The sequence below is a fragment of the Ciconia boyciana genome, chromosome 1 (assembly GCF_034638445.1).
Source record: "Ciconia boyciana chromosome 1, ASM3463844v1, whole genome shotgun sequence".
In the NCBI taxonomy this organism is placed as follows: Eukaryota; Metazoa; Chordata; class Aves; order Ciconiiformes; family Ciconiidae; genus Ciconia; species Ciconia boyciana.
Genome location: NC_132934.1, coordinates 198,717,998 through 198,738,936, shown reverse-complemented (window position 1 = coordinate 198,738,936; position 20,939 = coordinate 198,717,998). Strand labels below are relative to the sequence as shown.

Sequence of the window (20,939 nt, the reverse complement as noted above, 5' to 3'; positions counted from 1 at the left end):
GATCTGGTCTCACTTTTTTCCTTTGACTCCACTCTGCATTTTCATGCTCTTCAAGCCCATATTCTGTCCCAGATGGAAGTTCAAGATCACTTTTCTCAAAATTCAAGGAAGATATTCAAGAGATTTCACAGCACAGAACTGCTACAACATCCAGTCACCACGTACAGGAAATTTCAGTCTCATTCATTCATTACAGTGATTCCCAGAATTAGTGTGCTAATCTACTTGAATTAAATGCCCTTCTCTAAACCTCTTCTAGGCTCCCTTTCCCAAAAGAGCTGAGCCTGCAGTTAGACCAGCTGAGAAGCTTCCTGGTAAGGCTCCTCTTTTTTTCTTGCCCCCGCACAGTAATGGGAGCGAGCAGCCCAGCACTGCTAGCAGAAGCCCAGGCTGTGGCTGCCAGGCTCCGAAGCTCAAGCTCTGCCGCTGGCTGCGTTTATTTTAGAGAGGCCAAATTGTCACATAGCAGAATTTATTCTCTCACTTTTCTGTTTAAACTACTCACTTACTTTATGAAGCGAGGAAAGGATTTTCACATACGCTTTGCAGCTTAAAGAATTCACTCTTTTGTTCTGAAACAAATCACAGAATTGTCTTCCTTATTGTATTAGTTTGTTACATAAGTTTACAGCGTCCTTTGAAGATGTCCTCAATTCATTCTCACTTGAAGAAAAAGTTTAATGAGTTTTGGAGTGCAGAGTCTGCAAACTGTTTGTGCCAGTAGCTACCTCTGGGGAAAAGCTGGAGCACTCACTGACTGGCAGAAACAACTCTCTCCATAGGTATGCAGCAGCTTGCTCGGTCAACTTACTTTCTGTATTTTTGGCCTGAGCCCCTCTAAGTTTTATAGAATTACATCATCATCATTCTGGAGTTTCACAATAATAAAAAAATCCAATAAAGAGCTTTAAAGCCACTTCCTTTGCTGCAGTTTCTAATCTTGTTTAGAATAACAGAAAGCTAATTTCAAGAAACCACATCTTGTGCTGCGCCCCTAACTTGCTTAACGTCAATATTCTTCAGTTTTTCAGCATTGTGCATTTCTGTGTTAGGAGTGGGAGAGCACACAAAGTAAACCAACCCAGAGACATCGCTGACATTTTAGAAAGCGAGTCAAGCAAGAGATTAAGATTTCAATTTATAACACTTCTGTGTTTGTATTATAAAATGATAAATAAATCTAGCAAGGCAAGGAAAGTAAATATTTTTGCAGTTGTTTACACTAGGGAAGAGGAAAGGAATTTAACATGCAATTAACCACTTAGGTGATTCTAGATATGTACCATATGGTCTTTGAATTACTTAAAACAAAGTATTTCATTTTTATTTATAAACTATTAATGCATTTGAGCTGCTTATAGCAAAATCATTTAAAACTATTTACTCTTCACCCTTTTCTTTCCTCCCCACAAAGGGACTGGGGGAAGGGGGACATGGGAGATAAAGAATACCAACTTCAAAAAGCTGTATGTATGATCTGTATTGCTCCACAATCCTTAAAACTTGGATTAAAAGATACAGAGATGAAAATGGATTCTATATTGTGTCCTTTGACTGACCTTATTTGGACAAGTTGAGAGAAAGTGTTCCTTGCAAACATTATAACTAGTCTTTAAAGTAAAATATAAGAAATATGTAATCAGATAATTTCCAAACAAGTCCTCCATGTTGTAACACGTAACTCAACACACATATACATACACATGCAACACCCCCCCCCCATTCTATTACCAATTAATAATTTCTATTACGGCCTAAGCTTTAAAGATTCATAAGCCCAAGATAACTAGAATCAGATCATCATGGTTTCCTTTGGGTACAGACTCACACTGAAGCCCAAGGTTTTTATTCTACTTTACCAATTACATCTAATTTTAAGTATTGACCTATTCTTTTAAAACAAACATCATGAATGCTGCTTAAGGTAAGCTCTTACAAAAAATGAGAAATATCTTAAGCAACTTTGTAACTGCAAACTATATTTGCCAGTACAACTTAATCATGTAAATTATCTGTACCTACACTGGAAGATGAAATAGCTACTATTTTATAGTAATGCTCATTTACTATCTTTTGCCAGAGCCATTCCAGACAGGGATTTAGGGGATCATGATTCTAATCCTGAATCTGCCACAAACTGCAGTATGAACTTGAAGAAACCAGGTTTTTTCCCCTCTCAGTCTAACTGCCACCTCCTGTTAAGCGAGGGTGATCATAGTTCCTCTCTCTTGTTCTTTTTTGTTCTGATTGCAAGCTTTTCATAGAAAAGACAATCTCCTGCTACATTTGAAGAGCATTTCACGTCAGGCCCTCTAGCCTGTGTTTAGGGCAATGATATATTCAGTTATATCTATCACTATCAAATATAACTCCAGTACTGCAATCCTGGGGGAAAACAAAGGACATGTGAGCTGTGAGAACAGAATTATATAAAACTAAACAAAGCAATGTGTGTGTATATATATAGATATAAAAGATATATCTAAAGCACATATAGCCATTTCAAAATGTTACCAGGAGATGTATGCAACTACTTCCTGCACTGTTCCTTAAAATGCTCTACTACATGGTAAATACTATCGCTAAAGTATGTTTGAGTTTCATGGGGCTAACACTTGCTAAAAGAATTTCCTTAAAAGTGCTTCATATCTTATGATATCTGTAAACACTCTGCTGCTGTAGATAGTTGCCCAGTGAATAGTGTCATATTACCACCGGAAAACAAATCTTCACAGTATTTGCTATCAGCATTTTCTTTATCATAAAATGAACTCAACTCCAGAAAGACAGAAACCTAAACAAACCTTGAAGGGTGACTTTAAGAGCTTTTGAAAGTCCCAGCATCTACTTTACTACTGACCTCAGCAGGGCACCAATCTTTTTGAAATGGCTTTTAGCTATTAATTATTTATAGAACTATCACTTCCCCAGAGTTCACTGTGCACTCTTATTAATCTTTTCCTCAGACCCAGACTCTTCAACTTGATTTTATAGTATACTTTTAAGAAGGCTCCTATGAAAACTAATCCAGGGATTTGCACTTTGTGTAAATAACTTTGGTTTCCAACATGGCAAGGTAAAAAATTACTTTGAAGGGGTTACACAAACTTCAAGAGGTTGAGTAATGACATATGACTTCATCTCTCTTCAAAACACTCCAAAAAGTGCCTCTTCAAGTAACTGAAGAGAGAGAAAACGTGGAAAAGCAATCTTCTCTGAAGGCTCTCTGCCTTTACTATGAAATTTATGTCTCTCGTGATCTACAACAGTGGTTTCTTTAAAACTCCCTATAAGGGAGATCCTAGACCTACTGGGTGTCTGCTTCCCTCTTCATCAAACGAGGGAAAAGACTGACAAGAGTTTAAAAGATTAGGTACTAACATAATCACTTTTGCTGTAAATTAAACCATTTTTCCCTCCTATCTGCTCACTCATAAGAAACAAATGATCACAGTCTCAATTCCAATTATATTTTTTCTCATAAAGGTTTTCAATACCAGAACATACTCATGTGTGCCCAAATAATTTTCTCTTTGCTACCCAAATAAACTCCATTTCCTCAACTTTCTTTATAGGTCATGTTTCCAAACCTATTATCTTTCCAAAACCACTTCTCTGTATTTCTTCCAGTTTTTCGACATCTTTTTAACAGGCAGACACCTACTACAGGACACAATGCTACCCACTGCTAAGTCCCCAACACCAAATACTAAAATATATTTAAAAAACAGACATGATTTTCTTTAGCGGCATCCCATGAATAAAAGCACGCTCTTTTGGCATTTATTGTTCTTTAAATACTTATGTATTTAATAGCTTTCCTAATGCAAACTAGAATAGAATAGCCTATTTCAGTTGGAAGGGACCTGCAACGATCATCTGGTCCAACTGCTTGACCAGTTCAGGGCTGACCAAAAGTTAAAGCATGTTATTAAGGGCATTGCCCAAATGCCTCTTAAACACTGACAGGCTTGAGGCATTGACCACCTCTCTAGGAAGCCTGTTCCAGTGTTTGACCACCCTCTCGGTAAAGAAATCCTTCCTAATGTCCAGCCTAAACCTCCCCTGGCGCAGCTTTGAACCATTCCCATGTGTCCTGTCAGTGGATACCAGGGAGAAGAGATCAGCACCTCCCTCTCCACTTCCCCTCCTCAGGAAGCTGTGGAGAGCAATGAGGTCGCCCCTCGGCCTCCTTTTCTCCAAGCTAGACAAGCCCAAAGTCCTTAGCTGCTCCTCATAGGGCATGCCTTCCAGCCCTTTCACCAGCTTTGTTGTCCTCCTCTGGACACATTCAAAGACCTTCGTATCCTTCTTAAATTGTGGGGCCCAGGACTGCACACAGCGCTCAGTGAGGCCGCACCAGTGCTGAATACAGCGGGATAATCACCTCTTTTGGCTGGCTGGTTGTGCTGTGTTTGATGCACCCCAGGATGCGATTTGCCCTCTTGGCTGCCGGGGCACACTGCTGGCTCCTATTGAGCCTTGCTGCCGACCAGCACCGCCGGATCCCTTTCTGCAGGGCTGCTCCCCACCCACTCCTCTCCCACTTTATTCTTGTGCCTGGCATTACTCCATCCTAGCTGCAGAATCTGGCATTTTGACTTGTTAAATTTAATCCCATTAATCATTGCCCAATGCTCCAATCTATCTAGATCCCTCTGCAAGGCCTCCTGTCCCTCAAGAGAGTCAACAGCACCTCCCAGTTTGGTATCATCAGCAAACTTGCTAACAGTGCATTCAACTCCTGCATCCAGATTGTTGATAAATATATTGAACAGGACTGGCCCTAGAACTGAACCCTGAGGAACACCGCTGGTGACCGGTCGCCAGCCAGACGTAGCCCCATTCACTACAACCCTTTGAGCTCTGCCTTTTAGCCAGTTCTTCACCCAGGGCACTGTGAACCCGCTCATCCCACAGTTGGACAATTTGTCCAGAAGGATGCTATGAGGGACAGCATCAAGAACCTTACTAAAATCCAGAAAAACTACATCCACCACCTTCCCATCATCCACTAGGCAGGTGACCTTACGATAGAAGGATAGCAAATTAGTTAAACAGGACTTTCCTTTTGTGAACCCATGCTGACTGTGCCTGATGACTGCATTATTCTTTAAATGCCATTCAATAGTACCCAGTATAATCTGCTCCATAATTTTTCCAGGAACTGACGTTAGGCAAACAGGTCTGTAGTTCCCTGGGTCTTCCCTCATGCCCTTTTTGTAAATTGAAATAACACTGGGTAGCTCCCAGTCACCAGGGACCTCCCCAGGCTCCCAAGACCTTTGTTTGGTAGGTGGTAAGAGAGGGGTCCCGCCATAACATCCGCTAGCTCCTTCAGAACTCTGGGATGAACCCCATCAGGCCCCATGGACTTGTGAACATTCAGCTGATAGAGCTGGTCCCTTACAATTTCAGTGTCCACAAATGGAAAGTCGCTGTTCCCACAGTCATGGTCCTCTGACTCAGGGGACCAGGCAGCCCAAGGTCTATCAGTATTATTAAAGTCTGAGGCAAAAACCGCATTGAATGCCTCTGCTTTTTCTTCATCTCTGTTAGTCAGATGACCATTTTCAACAAGTATTGGTCCAATGTTTTCTTTAGACCTCCTCTTACTATTAACGTATTTAAAAAAGCCCTTCTTGTTATCTGAAACAACACTGGCCAGTTTCAACTCTAATTGAGCTTCAGCCTTTCGTGTGTTCTCCCTGCATAAATGAACCACAGCTCCGTACTCTTCCTGCGAAGCCTGACCTTACTTCCAGAGATCACACAGTTTCTTTTTTGTCCTGAGCATCACAAGGAGTTACCTGCTCAGCCAAGCTGGTCTTCTGCCCCGCTTGCTTGACTTACAACACAGCGATCCAACTACTTTGGATCCAAATTCTCTGGATCATTTAAATTCTACTTTTCATTATTTCCGCAATCTTTGTCAACTGAAGGAACTTCTATAAATATTATAAATAAATTATCATCTAAACCATTAACAAAAACACAGAACTACAGTAATTCCGGGACAGACCCCTGGTGACTTCCACTTAAAACGTCCCAGTCTGAAACTAAGCTTTCACCTGCTCTGTCAGCATGATTTCTGCATGTTCCCTCAGCCATAACTCCAGTTTGCTTGTAGAATTACGATTTGCAAGTGTCAGAAAGCTTGCTAAGTCTAGAGTTATGCTATCAACCACATCCTTCCTATTCCCAAGGTCAACCAATTTCTTAAGAAGAAAAGTGGATTTTTCCATCTCAGATGATTCTTAACAAAACCACGGTTATTTTGTTCACTTGATTGTTCTCAAGGTATGTATGAGCTGCTTAATAATTGGTTCTACTACTTCTTGAGTGACAAAGTCTGAATGATTAGTCTACGGTTCCCAAGTTCTCGTCCCTTCGTAAGAGTAGTTATCATAATAGCACTACCACTTTTTCATGAGTTTGTGAGTGATAATTCCTCCAGGTCAGTAACTGCTGTGACAAACTTAAATATTCTGACAACCTGACTACATCTAATCTAATTATTCTCTCTCTTTCATTCCTTAATATCAGTTGTGTTTCTATCAGTCTCAAAAATTATATGCATTACTTACCTAATCAAAATTCATTTATTTTTTTAAAAAACACTGAGGCAGAGGCATGGAATATTTCTGCTTTCTCTGACATTTGTTGCTGTTCTCTCCCCTACTCTCCTCTTATTTCTTCAGTAGTTATGGAGCTTTATTACCTTCACTACTTGCATTTTGCAACTCAGCATTTCTAGCCTTTTTTGCTCTGAATTCTTGTATTCTTTTAGTAATTACCTCTAGTTGTATCATGATTTCTATTTTTTTATGATCTTAATAAGGTCTTTAAAGGGCTTGGTCCCTTATTACCAAATCTTTCTTGCATCAGGATAGTTTGTGTCTTTGGTTCAGTCTCGCTGATAACTACACGTCTTTTGAATCATCATACTTAGATATTCTCCAGTTCCAGCAAATATCTGGCAGCCTTCCTCTTTCTGATGCATTGTTTTTACTCATTATTGAAATTTTTGGTTTTTAAGCTGCTTGAAACTTCCACAATTTTACTTTTGGCTCATTAGAGCTTATCTTGTCTTCTGTTTTTCACACTTTTATATGGCTTCTACTTTTCTAATAACCTCCTTTTCTCAGATAGTCAAATGTACAGGCTTCTTCTCCCACTCAGTTCTTTTCAGCATCTTCTTGATTAGCACCATAAATTTTATTCCCTCATCCTCAACGCAGTATTGGTCATATTGCTCTTTGGCAACCACACCAATTCTACCTTTTAGCTGTTCTTTTTCATTTCCTTTAACCTAGCTTTCAGTTTTGCTTAGGTTCTAAGGTTACATTAGTTTAACTTCATAAATCTAAGACAAATTTGGGAAGATTTTAGGTAAAATAAATATAAAGTGAAATCACAGTTTAAAATTTAATAGGCAGCCACTATTTAGCCTTCCTTACCAATAATTTCAAGATTTATGTTCACCACTTGAGTGAAGTTTTCAGAATTCAAAACCACTTTTACCTTCATAGGTTAAGGGTTATCACTTATTTATTTTAAGACAGCTGCCTCATTGCTTGCCCCATCTGACTATTTATTCTCTTTATATGGCGTTACTGATATTCACATGAAATGTTATACAGGACTGGAGTTATAGCTACACATTAGTAGTCATTCCAAAGCCTAACAAGAAATCCTGAGACAACAGATGCCATGACGACACAGATGGCAGATTCAGTAACAAGACACTTCACTCACGCTGCCAGCCAGCCCTCAGCAGGCTGAGGAATAGGCCTGTTAAAAGCGATACTCTCCTCTTCACTGCAGCACCGCTACTGACAGCAATCATGATCAGTACAAGACTGTGATACAGAACTTCAGAAACCACACTGTCTCCATTTTTGGCCTCTGGTTTACCTAACACAACTAAGCACGAGGTCAGGTCACCTCCAAACTCCTATGAAAAGGCTCCTAAGAAGGAAAAAGAGGCATACAGCTGCTCTTTTGCTCTCAGGTGTTCTTCAACAAAATAAAAAGGGGGCTTGAGCACATGGTGACAATATGTGATGCAGAAACTATTTTCTCTCTGCAGAGAAGCTAGTTCTCTCTGTCTAGCGACATCAACTCCTCTTCAGCTGACCAACCTCCCCTTTATATGTGCCCTGTTAATGAAATCCTTGTGTTCTCAGCACCCGTGGCAAGCCGCGTCTTCCTGTAGTGCCTGACAGCCTCCCTGAGCAAGCACTCCAAATGTTAGGTTGCATCTCATCCATTGATTTCCTTTTGTCAGGAGCATGACAGACACAATCCCAGCAAGTTAAGACAAGGACCTAGGTGGAGACTTCCAAGGTCAGGATCCCTGTCTGGGCAGAGTCCCCCCCAGCTGCAGGAAGAAGACAGACTAACAACCACATTGGTGATACACCATTTTTCATACACTTCTTCCCTCTAGGGTATCTATAACAATATCTGCCTTGTTTTTTGTTGGCAAACTTGGCTGGCTAGCATATTTGGTCTCACAGGTGTTTTGGTCTCTCCGATCTCTAGCAACCATGGGCCATTAAGAAGTTCTCATACTGCCAAAGAAACCTGCACTCTGGACAAAAGTATATAAGCATAATTAAACCTGTGACCTGATGTAAATTTTAGGCCACCAGTAGAGATGGTCCTTCTGAACTAATATGTACCTAACATGCTAGAACAAAAAGGTATACAGCAAATTATTTAGTGTTCCAAAAAATATCAAAAGGCTCCCTACATACCAACATGTTCCCTCCTATCAAATGTAATTATAATGATGTGTGTGGGTTAATTCCAACATTGCACTTTGATTCAAGTACCACACAAGAAATTCCTTTGTTTCCAGAAGAAAAGCTTACTGGAAGGCCACGTAATTTTAAAAAATGCAAAAGGGACTATTTGACAGCGATCTAAAAAAGAACCCAGATTCACTGTGCCTCACTCTTCAAAACCATTTTTCCTCACAGTCACAAGTCAAACCAGCATCTCCCACCAAACTTCCAGATTAGAATGAAAAAAGGTTACTACGACGGACAGACAATTAACATGTAACTCCATAATGATTTTTTTTGAAAATAAGAATCAATAATTCAAACTAATTAAATATTTCACAAAGAAAATTCAGGTATGATGATTTGGGCAGCTGGTGTTTATTGTAAAATCACTTCATTATTGGGAGCTCTTTCCTGTAACTGCAGGAGGCTGCAATCTCCACTATCACTGCAGAGCCTGTTTACTGTGTCTCATTTTTTGTTACGATATTGAACCGAAACCCACAGCAGGAGATAGGAATTATTATGCTTGGCGCAGGACTAACAATGGCATATCATTAAGTTTTGATGACTCTCTCAAAGGAAAGTAGTTTTCAAGTCTGAACTTGGGGGACAGGCAGGGGACTAAGCAACAGATCATGGAGAGAAACTTTGATCATGTCTCAGGTTGATCAAAGGGTCACCTAATACTTTTTAAAAGGTCTCTCTGGGCATCCTGGAGACAAAGGTAGAATAGATCAGGGGAGATACTCTAAAAGCAGACAGTGTTATCAATTGCAAGGCAGGCCACACTAAATGGAAACCGGCTTCAAAAGAGATGAGAAATAAGCTATGATTTGAAGAAAAGTTTGGAGCAAAAGCAGAGTACTGAATTCCCCACAGTGCACAGATTTTGATGCCAAGTACATTCAGGAAGAAATGGCAGGAAAATGTGTGGTCATTATTATTTATCTTGCTTTCTTAGAAGAGTCAAAAGGAAGACTGATTGCTTTTTAAAGGCATCACAAGGACTCAAGAATCCAGTCTGCGCAAAATTTCTATTCATTTTCCAAACTCAGTAACACAAATCTCCTCTGGCAACAAAACTGCCAGACACTACAAAAACAGGCAGATACATTTCCTTGCCCCCTGCCTGGCAGTCGTCAGCTTCTGGATTCAGTAATACAGCAAAGAAATCACAATGGAATTTCATCCTCCAGGAGCCAGCAGCAAACCCTGTGTACTTCTGAACAGATAAGCAATGGCCAGCCAGAAATAGAGATTTGCATTCTTCAGGAAAACAAAATCTCGTGGAGTGCTGTTTCTCTGTGCTTCCGTCTGTCTACAGTCTGCTTCATTCTTCCTCTCTGCCTTGCATGTGGCACAGCTTCTGCAACCATCCGTGTCAACGCAGCCGATGTAAATACTACTGCATGCAGTGCCAACTGCCCCAATGCCTGTAAAACCTACTTGGATGGCAAATACAGACTTCGACAGGATTTTCTTCCCACTATCCCTCCTACTGTTCGCGCACAAGACAGTATTTGCTGAGGATGATGCTTTGGTTTACCTTAAAATAGGTATCACCACATAGGTACAGAAGCATTTACTTACTAGGTGTAGTTTATGTGCCTCATTTTGAAAGTACTATAATAAAAAGATGCATACAAATTGTCCTATTACCTGAGCTGTGCCTCAGAAAGACAGAAATTCATCTGCTGAAGATATATGCTGTGGCTCTACTTCAGAAAATGAGTTTGCACAATGAGATTGAAGCCCAAGTACATTCAGAGGATATTTACTAAGTTCACTTGTCTGTCAAGAGCAGTAAGAGGGAATTAAGGTTTATCAGGAGGACATAATAATGGATGCTTGTGCAGCCCTGACAGACAATGCTACTACAGAAAAATCACATTAATACAGTTAAGATCTTCACTAAGGAAGAATTACTTTTTACCAACACCACTAACTTAAGATATACAAGCCTGACTTAGTAATTCATAATTGAATCTAAACCTATAGAGAGCAGATAAAATTCAAATAATCAAAATAGTTTGTTTCCTCTGCCAGCCATACCTGTACCTAGCCAAATGACAGATGAAAATAAAAGCTGGTCTCTCTTACTATATTTCAATGTCTACGTCTGAAACTAAATGAAAGGAAGGAATATACTCTCTTCACTTAAAAAAAAAATCCAACCTTTTACTTTCAAGACATTTATTTTTTTTTATCTGGACTACAAATTAAACTGAAAACATATCTTAAGTTCAGAAGAAAGAGCAGCAAAGGACAGCAAGCCAAATTACTGACATTAATTACTCTACAGAATGCTAATGTTCTTCTAATGTAATTTGTCACTAAGTTTTACTGAAATTTAAATTGTATTACAGTTCTTGACTAGACACACTAATCCTACATTCAATAAATGTACAGAGCATAGACTTTCTGACAATTCAAAAGATCACAGTACATTTTGCTGGGATAAAGTTTCAGGCCAAAACTTGCTGTCCCTCTTAATATTGAGGCTATGCTAATTACAAGATGTTATACTCTTTTGAAGGTAATAGCTAAATAAAAAATACTTTAAATGGAACAAAAAACGCAGGCTAACTTTCAAAGAAGGGAACTGTTCCGTTCACTGGATAACTAATGCCTGCGGAGGAACGGTGTAAAACAACACTTATAAAAATGCTAAGAAGTCAGACATTGTACTCTGAAGGCATCTTGCTTCCACTCCTCTAGCTTTGCCAGGCCAGCAGAGGCAGTACAGTTTCGATGAGGAAAGGGCTGAAGCATGGATCTCCTAATACCCTTCTCAGAGAACAAAAATCACATTTTTGCTAAGGAGAAAAGTACATTTCCTGAGAAGAAGAAAGCAGAGAAAGGATCTGGGTATTCTGACCAAAGTGCCAAACAGTGATTCGGGCCATGCTCTGGCTGGGAATTCAGCTCCAGACAGCCCAGGAAATCCCGTGACTATCATCTATGCAAACTGCACCTTTGGATGTCACACAAAGTACAGAACAAACGTACGATTAGTCATGATGAAGATCAAAATTACGTAGCTCAGTAGAACTCAAGGCTTTAACACTTTCAGATACCACATGAAAGGATAAATGTGACGTGCCAAAGGCAACAGCAATACAGTGAGAAAAACTCACTTCCAAGCCCTACTTCATACTGACTTGCTCTCACATGCTGACGCTGTCAGTATACAAACACCAACATGCAGCAAGCACAGTGTTTTGTTGCCTTTTACAAACAGTCCTTTGCAAAGCTAGAATAAACCCTCTTTCCAATGTTTTGTTTCCAGTGCCTTCCTTAATAAGAAAATAAAAGAAAAAGTAATCAAGTTCAGCATGACGAGACTATACCTGTACAAAAACAGGTAAATTAATTAAATTTTGATTTTTAGCTGAAAACTTCCAACATCCTATTCTCTGGATAAAGTGGCTGAAAGAAAGAATACTCTTTCAACATAACAATACAACAATAAGCACGTGAGTGTGCGGGGCAAGGGGCAGGGAGAGGTAGGGGTATTAATACGCTATCAAAGAAAAGCTGTAGCTTATACAGTCAGTATGTTTCTACTCACTGTATTAGGTACATATGGCAATCCATAAACTTTCTCCTGTGTTTCCTTTAAAATTTCTGTGGTTGACTTTTTCAGAGGATGTTTCCCATGGTAGATTTGGTCCAAGGCAGCATAAAATACCTGAAGAGATAAAATACACGTTTGTCTTTGGCACATGGCATTGGCATTTGACAACCAAAAAAGACAAATAGAAAAGAACAGGAGAGAGAATAGGGAGAGAGAAGAGTTTAAATATATATGGTTTTGTAAATCTTCTATTTTTAGTATAACGTACAAGGAGAGAAACAGGTTTTTGGAGTACACCCACCACCACCATCATGACCTATCATAAATCCGTGTTTAGGTCACTGAGAACACTGGCAGTACTAAATGGCCTGCATTTTTAAATAAAATTAAGACCTGTCCCTATAGCCCTCCAGCAATTCCCCTTTTCAAAAAGAATATTTTTAAATAGATTTAACAAAAAGACTTAAAAGTTATTTGAGCAGACACAGCAAAATAAGCTATTCCAAGACGCATGCATGCAGCCATGAGAACACATCAGACCTGCAGGGGCAAGTTATGGCCCAGGCAGTGAACATAAGAAGCTGCACATGGAGCTGCTGATGCCCCTGAGTTTCTGCTAGAGCACTCGAACAGTGTAGTACTCAGGCAGATGCTTCATTTATTTCAGTTCTTGTCAGCAGAGCAATAAATTGCTGCAGTGTAAGCTTAGCCTAAGATCACACTGCACCAGGAGGGTACTTTGCCAGAGGTAAGAGCTGGTTCACGGGCAATTTTTGTGCAGAAGCATGTGAACTACAGCAGAACACTGGTGCATGACTAAATTACTGAGGTGTCTGGAGATCAGGAAAGCAGCACCAATTAAAATACTTTTCAAGCAAAGATAGCAAAGCGGAGTATCTGACATTTTAACAGCAAACATGCAATAGGCATGGATAGAAGGCAGTGCCAAGGCTCGGTGTGTGCCATCACTGAAAAGAAATTGCAGCATTTATTTTTTTTAATATGAAGATTTCCTATTCTGTGGAAGTGCACGAAAGAAGAAGAGGACACCTGCTGCTTGCAAGACAAGATATTTTTGAGAAGTTTGGTGGATCCAGATATTTAAGCCAAAGAGTTCAGGTCAGGCCATCCTGTGGTAAGCACATTTCATAGGAAAACTGATGGTAGGCAGCCTCAAAAAGCTTTTGTGCAAGGGATGAAGCAAATTATTTGGCTAGAGATTCAGGCCCAGTCACACTCCCAGGGACTGCAATACCATTCCCAATGAGATAAACACACTAGTTTAGGAATTATAACCATGAAATGCAGAAATTTTATGGAGAAAAGGCTGTTTGGAGGCATTCTCCATCCATGGAGAATGGATGTTTTATGTGATGTGAATAACATGACTCCCTCAACCTGTGAAAAGATTCTTTATTATGAAATTTGGGTACAAAACCATTCTGAACTCTTTAATAATTTATCAGAATTCAACATTTATTTTATTTGGGCTGGATACAACATATACTTTCACCAAAATTGTGACTGTTTCTAAAGGACCATAATCCTTCTGTTTGAATAAGCTGTCTTCTAACATAGAGGATCTTAATAAATCCTTTGACAGTGTTTGTTGACAAATGATAAATGTGAAAACTTATTTTTTTCAAGAAAAACTGAGCGTTATAAGGAGAGGGGTGAAGAAGCCATGACTTGCAGGAGCTACTCCTGAATTTCCTGTTTGCTTCCTACATAGCTAATGAGGAGAAAAGAGGACAGTAAGACCTAAACTTGCACAATCAGCCATTAATGACATTGCAAGTTTTGTGTCCCAGATAGCAACACTGAACAAGAGATGCAAGCACTTAACAGCGCCCATCTACAAATTCAGAGTAGGCAGCAAATATCTGTTCAGAGGATAACTCTATGAAGACACTGCACCAAATGGCAAGCAATAAATGCATACTTTATTTTTTAAAACCAAACTTCGCAGGGGTATTTTAAATTTTCCATCATTATATTGATAACATGAAAAACTAAAGATCTAAAGAAAAACCTACACTAGATCATAAAAACTACAATATTTTTTACTCTTCTGTTCAAAGAGAAAGAGGCTTCGCAATGCCTTTGCTTGTACTTTTCATCCTCAGAGCTGGTCTCTAGAATCCTTGTTCATTTTTTAACAAAGTTTAACAAAAGCTACAGCATTTATGGTAGCAAGGGTGACTGAGGATATGACCAACAGTAAGTACCATGAACAGATCTGAAAATTACCTGATATAACAGTCCTAGAAAACTCACTTTCTCCTGTCACCCTAGACCTTTGTGACTCTGCAGGAGTCATTCCACACCAACTTCCCTCTCCTCTCCAAAAACCCCAAACCAAACATGAAGAACTTCAGCATCTGAAAATAGACTTTAGCATCCTGCTTCAGCCCAGCCTTGATTCTCTTTTTTCTATTTCCCAGCTTTGTTAGGACCTGTTTGCAGTTGCTCTTCAGTGTTCCTTGCAAGATGGAGCAGACTGCACTGCAGCGGACCTTCTCTAAAGTAAAATTTGGAGTCAAGTAGCTTGTGGTCAGGGAGCTGGAGCAGAAGTTCAACTCACAGCTAGGCAGTGGGGAAATGTCAGCTGAAGGCCAGTGAAATGGACTGCCTAAAGAACAATGTGGTGATAGGGAAATGAGTCACTGAAGCCAGCTATAAGCTTTCCCCTGATCCTGGCACATGTAAAGCATGGGAAGAAAGCTATGAGCCAGGCCACCTGGACAGCATAGCTAAAAAAAAAAAAAATCCATCCCTGAAAATAAACTTGGATGAACTTTATAGCCATAAGCATTCCCATCTACAAACCACAGCTCTGTGTCTTTACACAGGCCTTTGAAATGGGAAAGGGAGACACATCTCAGGACCACAGGATTTGAGGTGATACTGCTGAGGAGCATGCTAACACTTAATATTAAGCAGTAACTAGAAGATGATTTCTAATTTCAGTAAAACACATTTCCCAAAAGACCCAAAAATATAAAAAGGCCATCAAATAGTTATCGATCTTCATACTGTCTCTCTATTTTGCACTGACATTGGTATTTATTAGTTTCACTTGACTCCAGTTCTTTCTAGCTCCTTGTATGCTTAATAGCATTAATATGCAAACAGTTATGCATTTTCCAGTGAAGTTACTACTGACTGAGAGACTCTGGGACTCAATCTGCATGGTAAAAGCCTTATGAGAATGTGCATGGATTCTCCTGTCTTTCCTCTTGAGTAACTGATTACATGAGCTGGAAGAAAATGCAGAGGTGTTATAGTTATGATGAAAAACCAGCATCATTTCTTATTTTCACATGCCAATAGACTTACTTTCTGAACAGACCACAAAATAATTTTTAGGCATTTTCCCCACTGCTGGAAAATTTGTAAGAATTCTTCTTTCTTTTAAAGGTCACATACAGCTTACATAGCATCTAGTCATCAATACAGAATACACTCTTTGCAAAGTCTGAAGGAAAGGTAATAGAGTCAACATTCACAGTTTTTTCAGGTATATACATTAGTAGTACATATATACTTTGGCATCTGCAGATTGAAATATATGTTTTTCTTCAATTAATTATTATACTTCTAAATCTGCATAAGTAGCAAAACACACTTCTACAAAGGAATGTATGAACTTTATATTTGCCATGCAGTCAACTTCTCTGGGACATTTTTTCTGAATTAACAAACAAAATAGCTCTGCCAGTCTGTCTCTTTGAAATGAGTGCATACTTCTGTGGGTATTACATTTGGAATCTCCAAAAATATAGTGCTGAAAGTAGGAAATGAATAATGTTATTCAGTGTGGCATTTGTGGTCATTTGGCACGGGTTGAGACTGGTTGAACATTAGTTACACAAGAGTAATTTGAGGGCAAGCAGCCTGCTTAATCACTGCATCATTGCCAGCACCAGTCAACCATTAGGCGCCTGCAAGAATCTGAACCCACCAGAAGTGGGTGTTCTCTCCCCAGTTCTGAAGCTATGGGGTCTGGAGCCACTCTGGGACAGACCCTACAGAGACCCCAGGAACAGCTGAGGGTCAACAGCAGCAGGGGGATTGCACAGCCCACCGCATGGGGCCGATGTAATGACCCCTCCTTGACTTACTTCTGGAGCACACTATCTGCCCCGCCACAGGACAGAGAGGCCGTGTCACTTGTTAATAGATCTGTGACTTAAAGTGTTCTTGGTATCCAAGCCCATTTAGCCCACACACTGTCAATTTGGTCTCAAACCTTGACAAGTTTATAGCAAATATATATTAAAAGTTGAAAGGAAATCTGTCAGATCTATATATAGCTGTTATGCACACACCAGAAAAGAATGGGTGCACATGAAAGCACTTTATCATCACTTTGGCGGTTACCAGTCTGTACGTTGGCAAATCATTCTGTGTTGGTGGACTTCACGAATAGAGGTCCACACTAAGCATTCCCAGTATAAAATTTATTTCAATCCAGAATTGTTTTTTTCCCAAAAAAACTCCTATATGAATTAATTATATTCTTGCCCATGTTCTTTCTGGATTCTGAGCTATCTCTAGATGAGAAGCTTTCAGAGCCAGGCATGTGCACTTCACAATCAGACCTGCAGAGAGGGTGCAGTTATTTTCAGGTCCCAGAAGTATAGCCACAAGTTGCACCCTCCTTGTTCACACCTGCACAACCAGCATTGGCCACTGACAGCCAGCACTGCACTGAAGGCATAATTCAAAAATACATTAAGTTCAATCAATGAAAAATACATGCATACACAGTGTTAAGTCTGGTTTTGATTAGTGTGACTGACACACATACATTTACAGGTCCACACTCTAGTATTCTGATTAGTTTTAAATCACTATAAATGATTGCACAGAGCAAACTGCAAATATGTAACTAAGTTTTTCTTTTAAATCAACTTCAGTTAACCAGCGCAACTCATGTTTGTAGACAGGGTGGCAATCATTTGGGCACTTTTCAAAGTGAAGAATTACACGGATCTGATCTTTAAATTTGTTTCTTTCCACGTCTCAAAAATAATGACTACCCTTTATTAAGGTACTAGCAGAGTTATCTCACCTAAACATTAGGTCAACTGTAAAAAGAAAAATTATATGCTTCTGGCTTAAGACAAAACAAAGAAGAAAACAAAATCACAGAAATCACACAGCAGAAGCTTGTAGCATACTAAATGCAGCCAAACTCTCACTGTAAAAATCCTGGCTGGATGCTAATGCTACTGTTCACCTCTGAGAGCTGCTGTTGCAGGACTGAAAAAGCCTAAATACCCATTTTAGACAGAACCCCAATTTTCTTTACTTCAAGAAGAGCAACACTGAAAGTTTGTTTATGGGAATGACTGATCAATCGCATCTACCCACAGAAAATTAAGGTTTACGAATTTAATTACTGCTCCTAACACTGAGAGAGAGGTCTTACAGCCTTATAGCTCAGCCACCAATTTTGATGGCAGTAACAAGTTGCCACTTTCATACTGGAGCTGCAGAAGACAAGGAACTCAAATCACATTCTAGTAAATAAACGAGCTGGCTTGATTTTACTAATGTGGCCTGTATCTCTCAGTCCTGCTACACTTGAGTGATCCAAAGGTACGCAATACTTCCTCTACTGCAAGTTCTCTTTAAATGATTCCGTTAATTTAAGAACTCAATCTTATACCACATTTGGGAAGTCTAATAATCCAACTATTTTCAAAAGCTGTGGTTTTCACGATATTTTCCTGCAGATTTAGACATTTAGCTTTAAGCAGACAGCACAGAATACATTCACAAAAACAAACATGAAAATTAATATCAAAATGGATTAATTTTCACTACTTTGCATATAGTTAGATAATGTGTCTACATTAAAATAGAAATTTGGTAAAATCATAAGAATTAAAATATGTTCTGTAAGTTCTGGATAGAGAGCAGAGACTAGAATGCAAAGAACATACCTGGAGTTGCATATCAGCTGCAGCACACACCTTTTTGGACTCACATAGTCTCGACACCATGTTTTTTGGTAGTGGCTTGAATAAAAAAAAAGTCAGAATGTATTTAGAATTGTTGTATATTTGTAAATAGTATTCTATACTACTAGAAAAGGCTGAAGATTAAAAAAAAAACTCCTCGTGGTAATAAAAACATATTTGAAGTGCTTTCCATTGAGGAAGGAAATCTCATTTGCTAAACAAAGCATTAAATGGGCAATTAAGATATTGACAGTAGTCTACATAGCAATCAAGAAATCACTGTGTCTCAGTGCCAATTGTCTATAAATTGACCCTATGTTCCCTTATATGCCTGTTAAAAATATTATGACTATCTTTAGAGATAAAGAACAGATGGGGCAGTTAAAGTCCTCCCAGGTCATCCTGACTAATCTTCAAAAGCAGATATGATAATAGATTCTCCTGTTGGTCTTCGAGCACAGTTCACTTAGATTTACATGGAGGCCCACATAACTCCCATTGAGCTGGCAGGGTTTTCATAACTTCAACTGGGACAGCATCAGGCCTTCTACCCTAACCCACATAAAAATATTTGGTCAGACCAAACAGTAAATATCTACTCTTTGAAATTTTAACAAAGTTGAATTTATTCCACATCTATGGCAATAAAATTATCCATGCCACCACAGGCTGAAAGTCAGAGACATTTTTCAAGTCATTAAGCAAACTCTTTTGGACTTTCTATCCAGACGTCTACAAGTACATCCAAAGACTTCCTAATGCCAGATTTTTAAGAGTATCTGTATATGAATGCTTGACCTTACACTTCTGCTGCCGCTTCCTGAAGCTTTTCAAAAGATGTTTTTCCTAGTAAACATATTCTTTTTTTTGCTAGCAGTTTTATTAACCGAACATATTAAATATGGTTAAAATAACTGGGTCCTTGCTAAAATATTAAGAAAGTTACTACAAGTTGTACAATGTAATACAGATGTTTGGTATTACACTGAACTCTAAAAGCATACCTACACTCTTACAGTGTGTTGAAGTGTTTAAGAAATAATACATGAAAGTCTACAGATCCTGATGGCAGAACCATATGTTTAGATTCTGTGCAAATGATACGACTTCAAGACAAACAATGTTAATGTTCACAGAATAAAAACCCAACTCCAGAGAAGTTACACATAAGTGAGGAAAATGTTATCAATTAACTCTGTGGAATCTGGAAGTTAAAGCAGGTAAGAAAAACTCTCAAGTTGCACAGCTGTTTTATGCAGTAGCTTGCCAAGGCTTGTAACCTCTTCACCAAGACAGATGTTAGCTGGGTCAAGAATGGGATAGAACAACACCCACTATTTTGTCTGGCATAAATGTGCACAGCTGTTAAATTTCAACACAGAAAAATGAACCAATGAACATGAAGTCTGTCTTACAGTATATCCTTGTTAGGCCAGTATTTACCCTTCCCCAATACAAAAATTCTGTTTCAAATTACATGATGATTTTGGACTACTAGAGTAAGAGTAAAGGGCAGTTATCCATAGTAATAAAGGTGTTAGTAGCTGACTACCTTGAGGTTCCATACTGGATTTAGTATTGTTCAAAATGCTACTTAATTATGTAGAAAAGTTATTAAGGCAAGAAGCAAAGTAGAAAAAAATTACAAATGGTAAAAAGTATTTTGGTTGGACAATTTTTCTCCTGGCTCTATGAACATCTCTTGTCTCATCCTCTTACACACAGTGAGGCATGCACTTCAATGACTTTTCATCCTGGAACTAGAGCACATGTGGGTTTGCAATAACACAGTTTCAGTCATCATGCAATAAACCCTTGTGTAAGGAAACCTATGGAATTTTGAACAGCTTTTGTTACTAAGCACCAAACCTATCAGCAAGTTTTGGCAGCTTTTTGGAGCCTTTCATTTCCTAGTGAAGTAGTGCAGAATGGAATTAAACAAAACTGATTTCTTCTAGGGGCTCCTGTATTTTGTACAGTAAAGTATGAGGAAACTGGATGGGAATTCTTAAATTCTAATTTGTCAGTGTTAAAAAACCTGAACATCTAAAAGCTTGGCAACAGCAAATATGTATATTTTACACAGTTATAATTTAAGAGTGTTAAAGCCAAGAGCACTCCTACCAGTAAGGTCAAACCAGCTCTTTCAACATAATGGATTTTCAATTTTATATTTCGGCTGTATTAAATGATGGTAAGAGGAAGTTAAGTGCACAGGCTTTCAGCTGGTACACAAAATAAGTAGAACAAAAGGCACTAAGACGTTTCTAATTGGCATTTTGGTAAACCACAGTCCCACAGATCCTCAACTGAATTGGGAAATCCAAGTTTGCAGTTCACTGGGGCACAGAGCAGCAAGGTTTGGCGATGCGAACAGACTTTGTATGCTCCCTGGGAGTTTGTCACATCCAGCCCTGCTCAAGAAACAAGGGAAGCAGGTCTAATTCTCAGTTCAGAGCTAAGCACTTCTTACAGACTCTCCACCCAAGAGAGTCTCGAGTTCTTTTGACTGTACTGCAAATAGTTGACCTCAACCTGGAGAAGATGAAAAAGCAGCCTCTGCATTCACCCGTTTCTTCCTTATGTTCTGCTACA

At 39.1% G+C, this 20,939-nt stretch overlaps 1 protein-coding gene across 3 annotated transcripts in view; it reads right to left on the bottom strand.

Annotated features, from left to right (window-relative positions):
• MIPEP (mitochondrial intermediate peptidase) overlaps window positions 1-20,939 on the bottom strand; it is a 78,650-nt gene that overhangs the window by 15,803 nt on the left and 41,908 nt on the right. For all 3 annotated transcript variants that reach the window (XM_072850479.1, XM_072850480.1, XM_072850481.1), the window contains exons 15-16: window positions 18,327-18,401; window positions 12,367-12,486 (exon numbers count right to left, since the gene is read on the bottom strand). In XM_072850479.1, coding sequence (XP_072706580.1) covers window positions 12,367-12,486; window positions 18,327-18,401 — 195 coding nt within the window. The remainder of the gene's footprint in view (window positions 1-12,366; window positions 12,487-18,326; window positions 18,402-20,939) is intronic.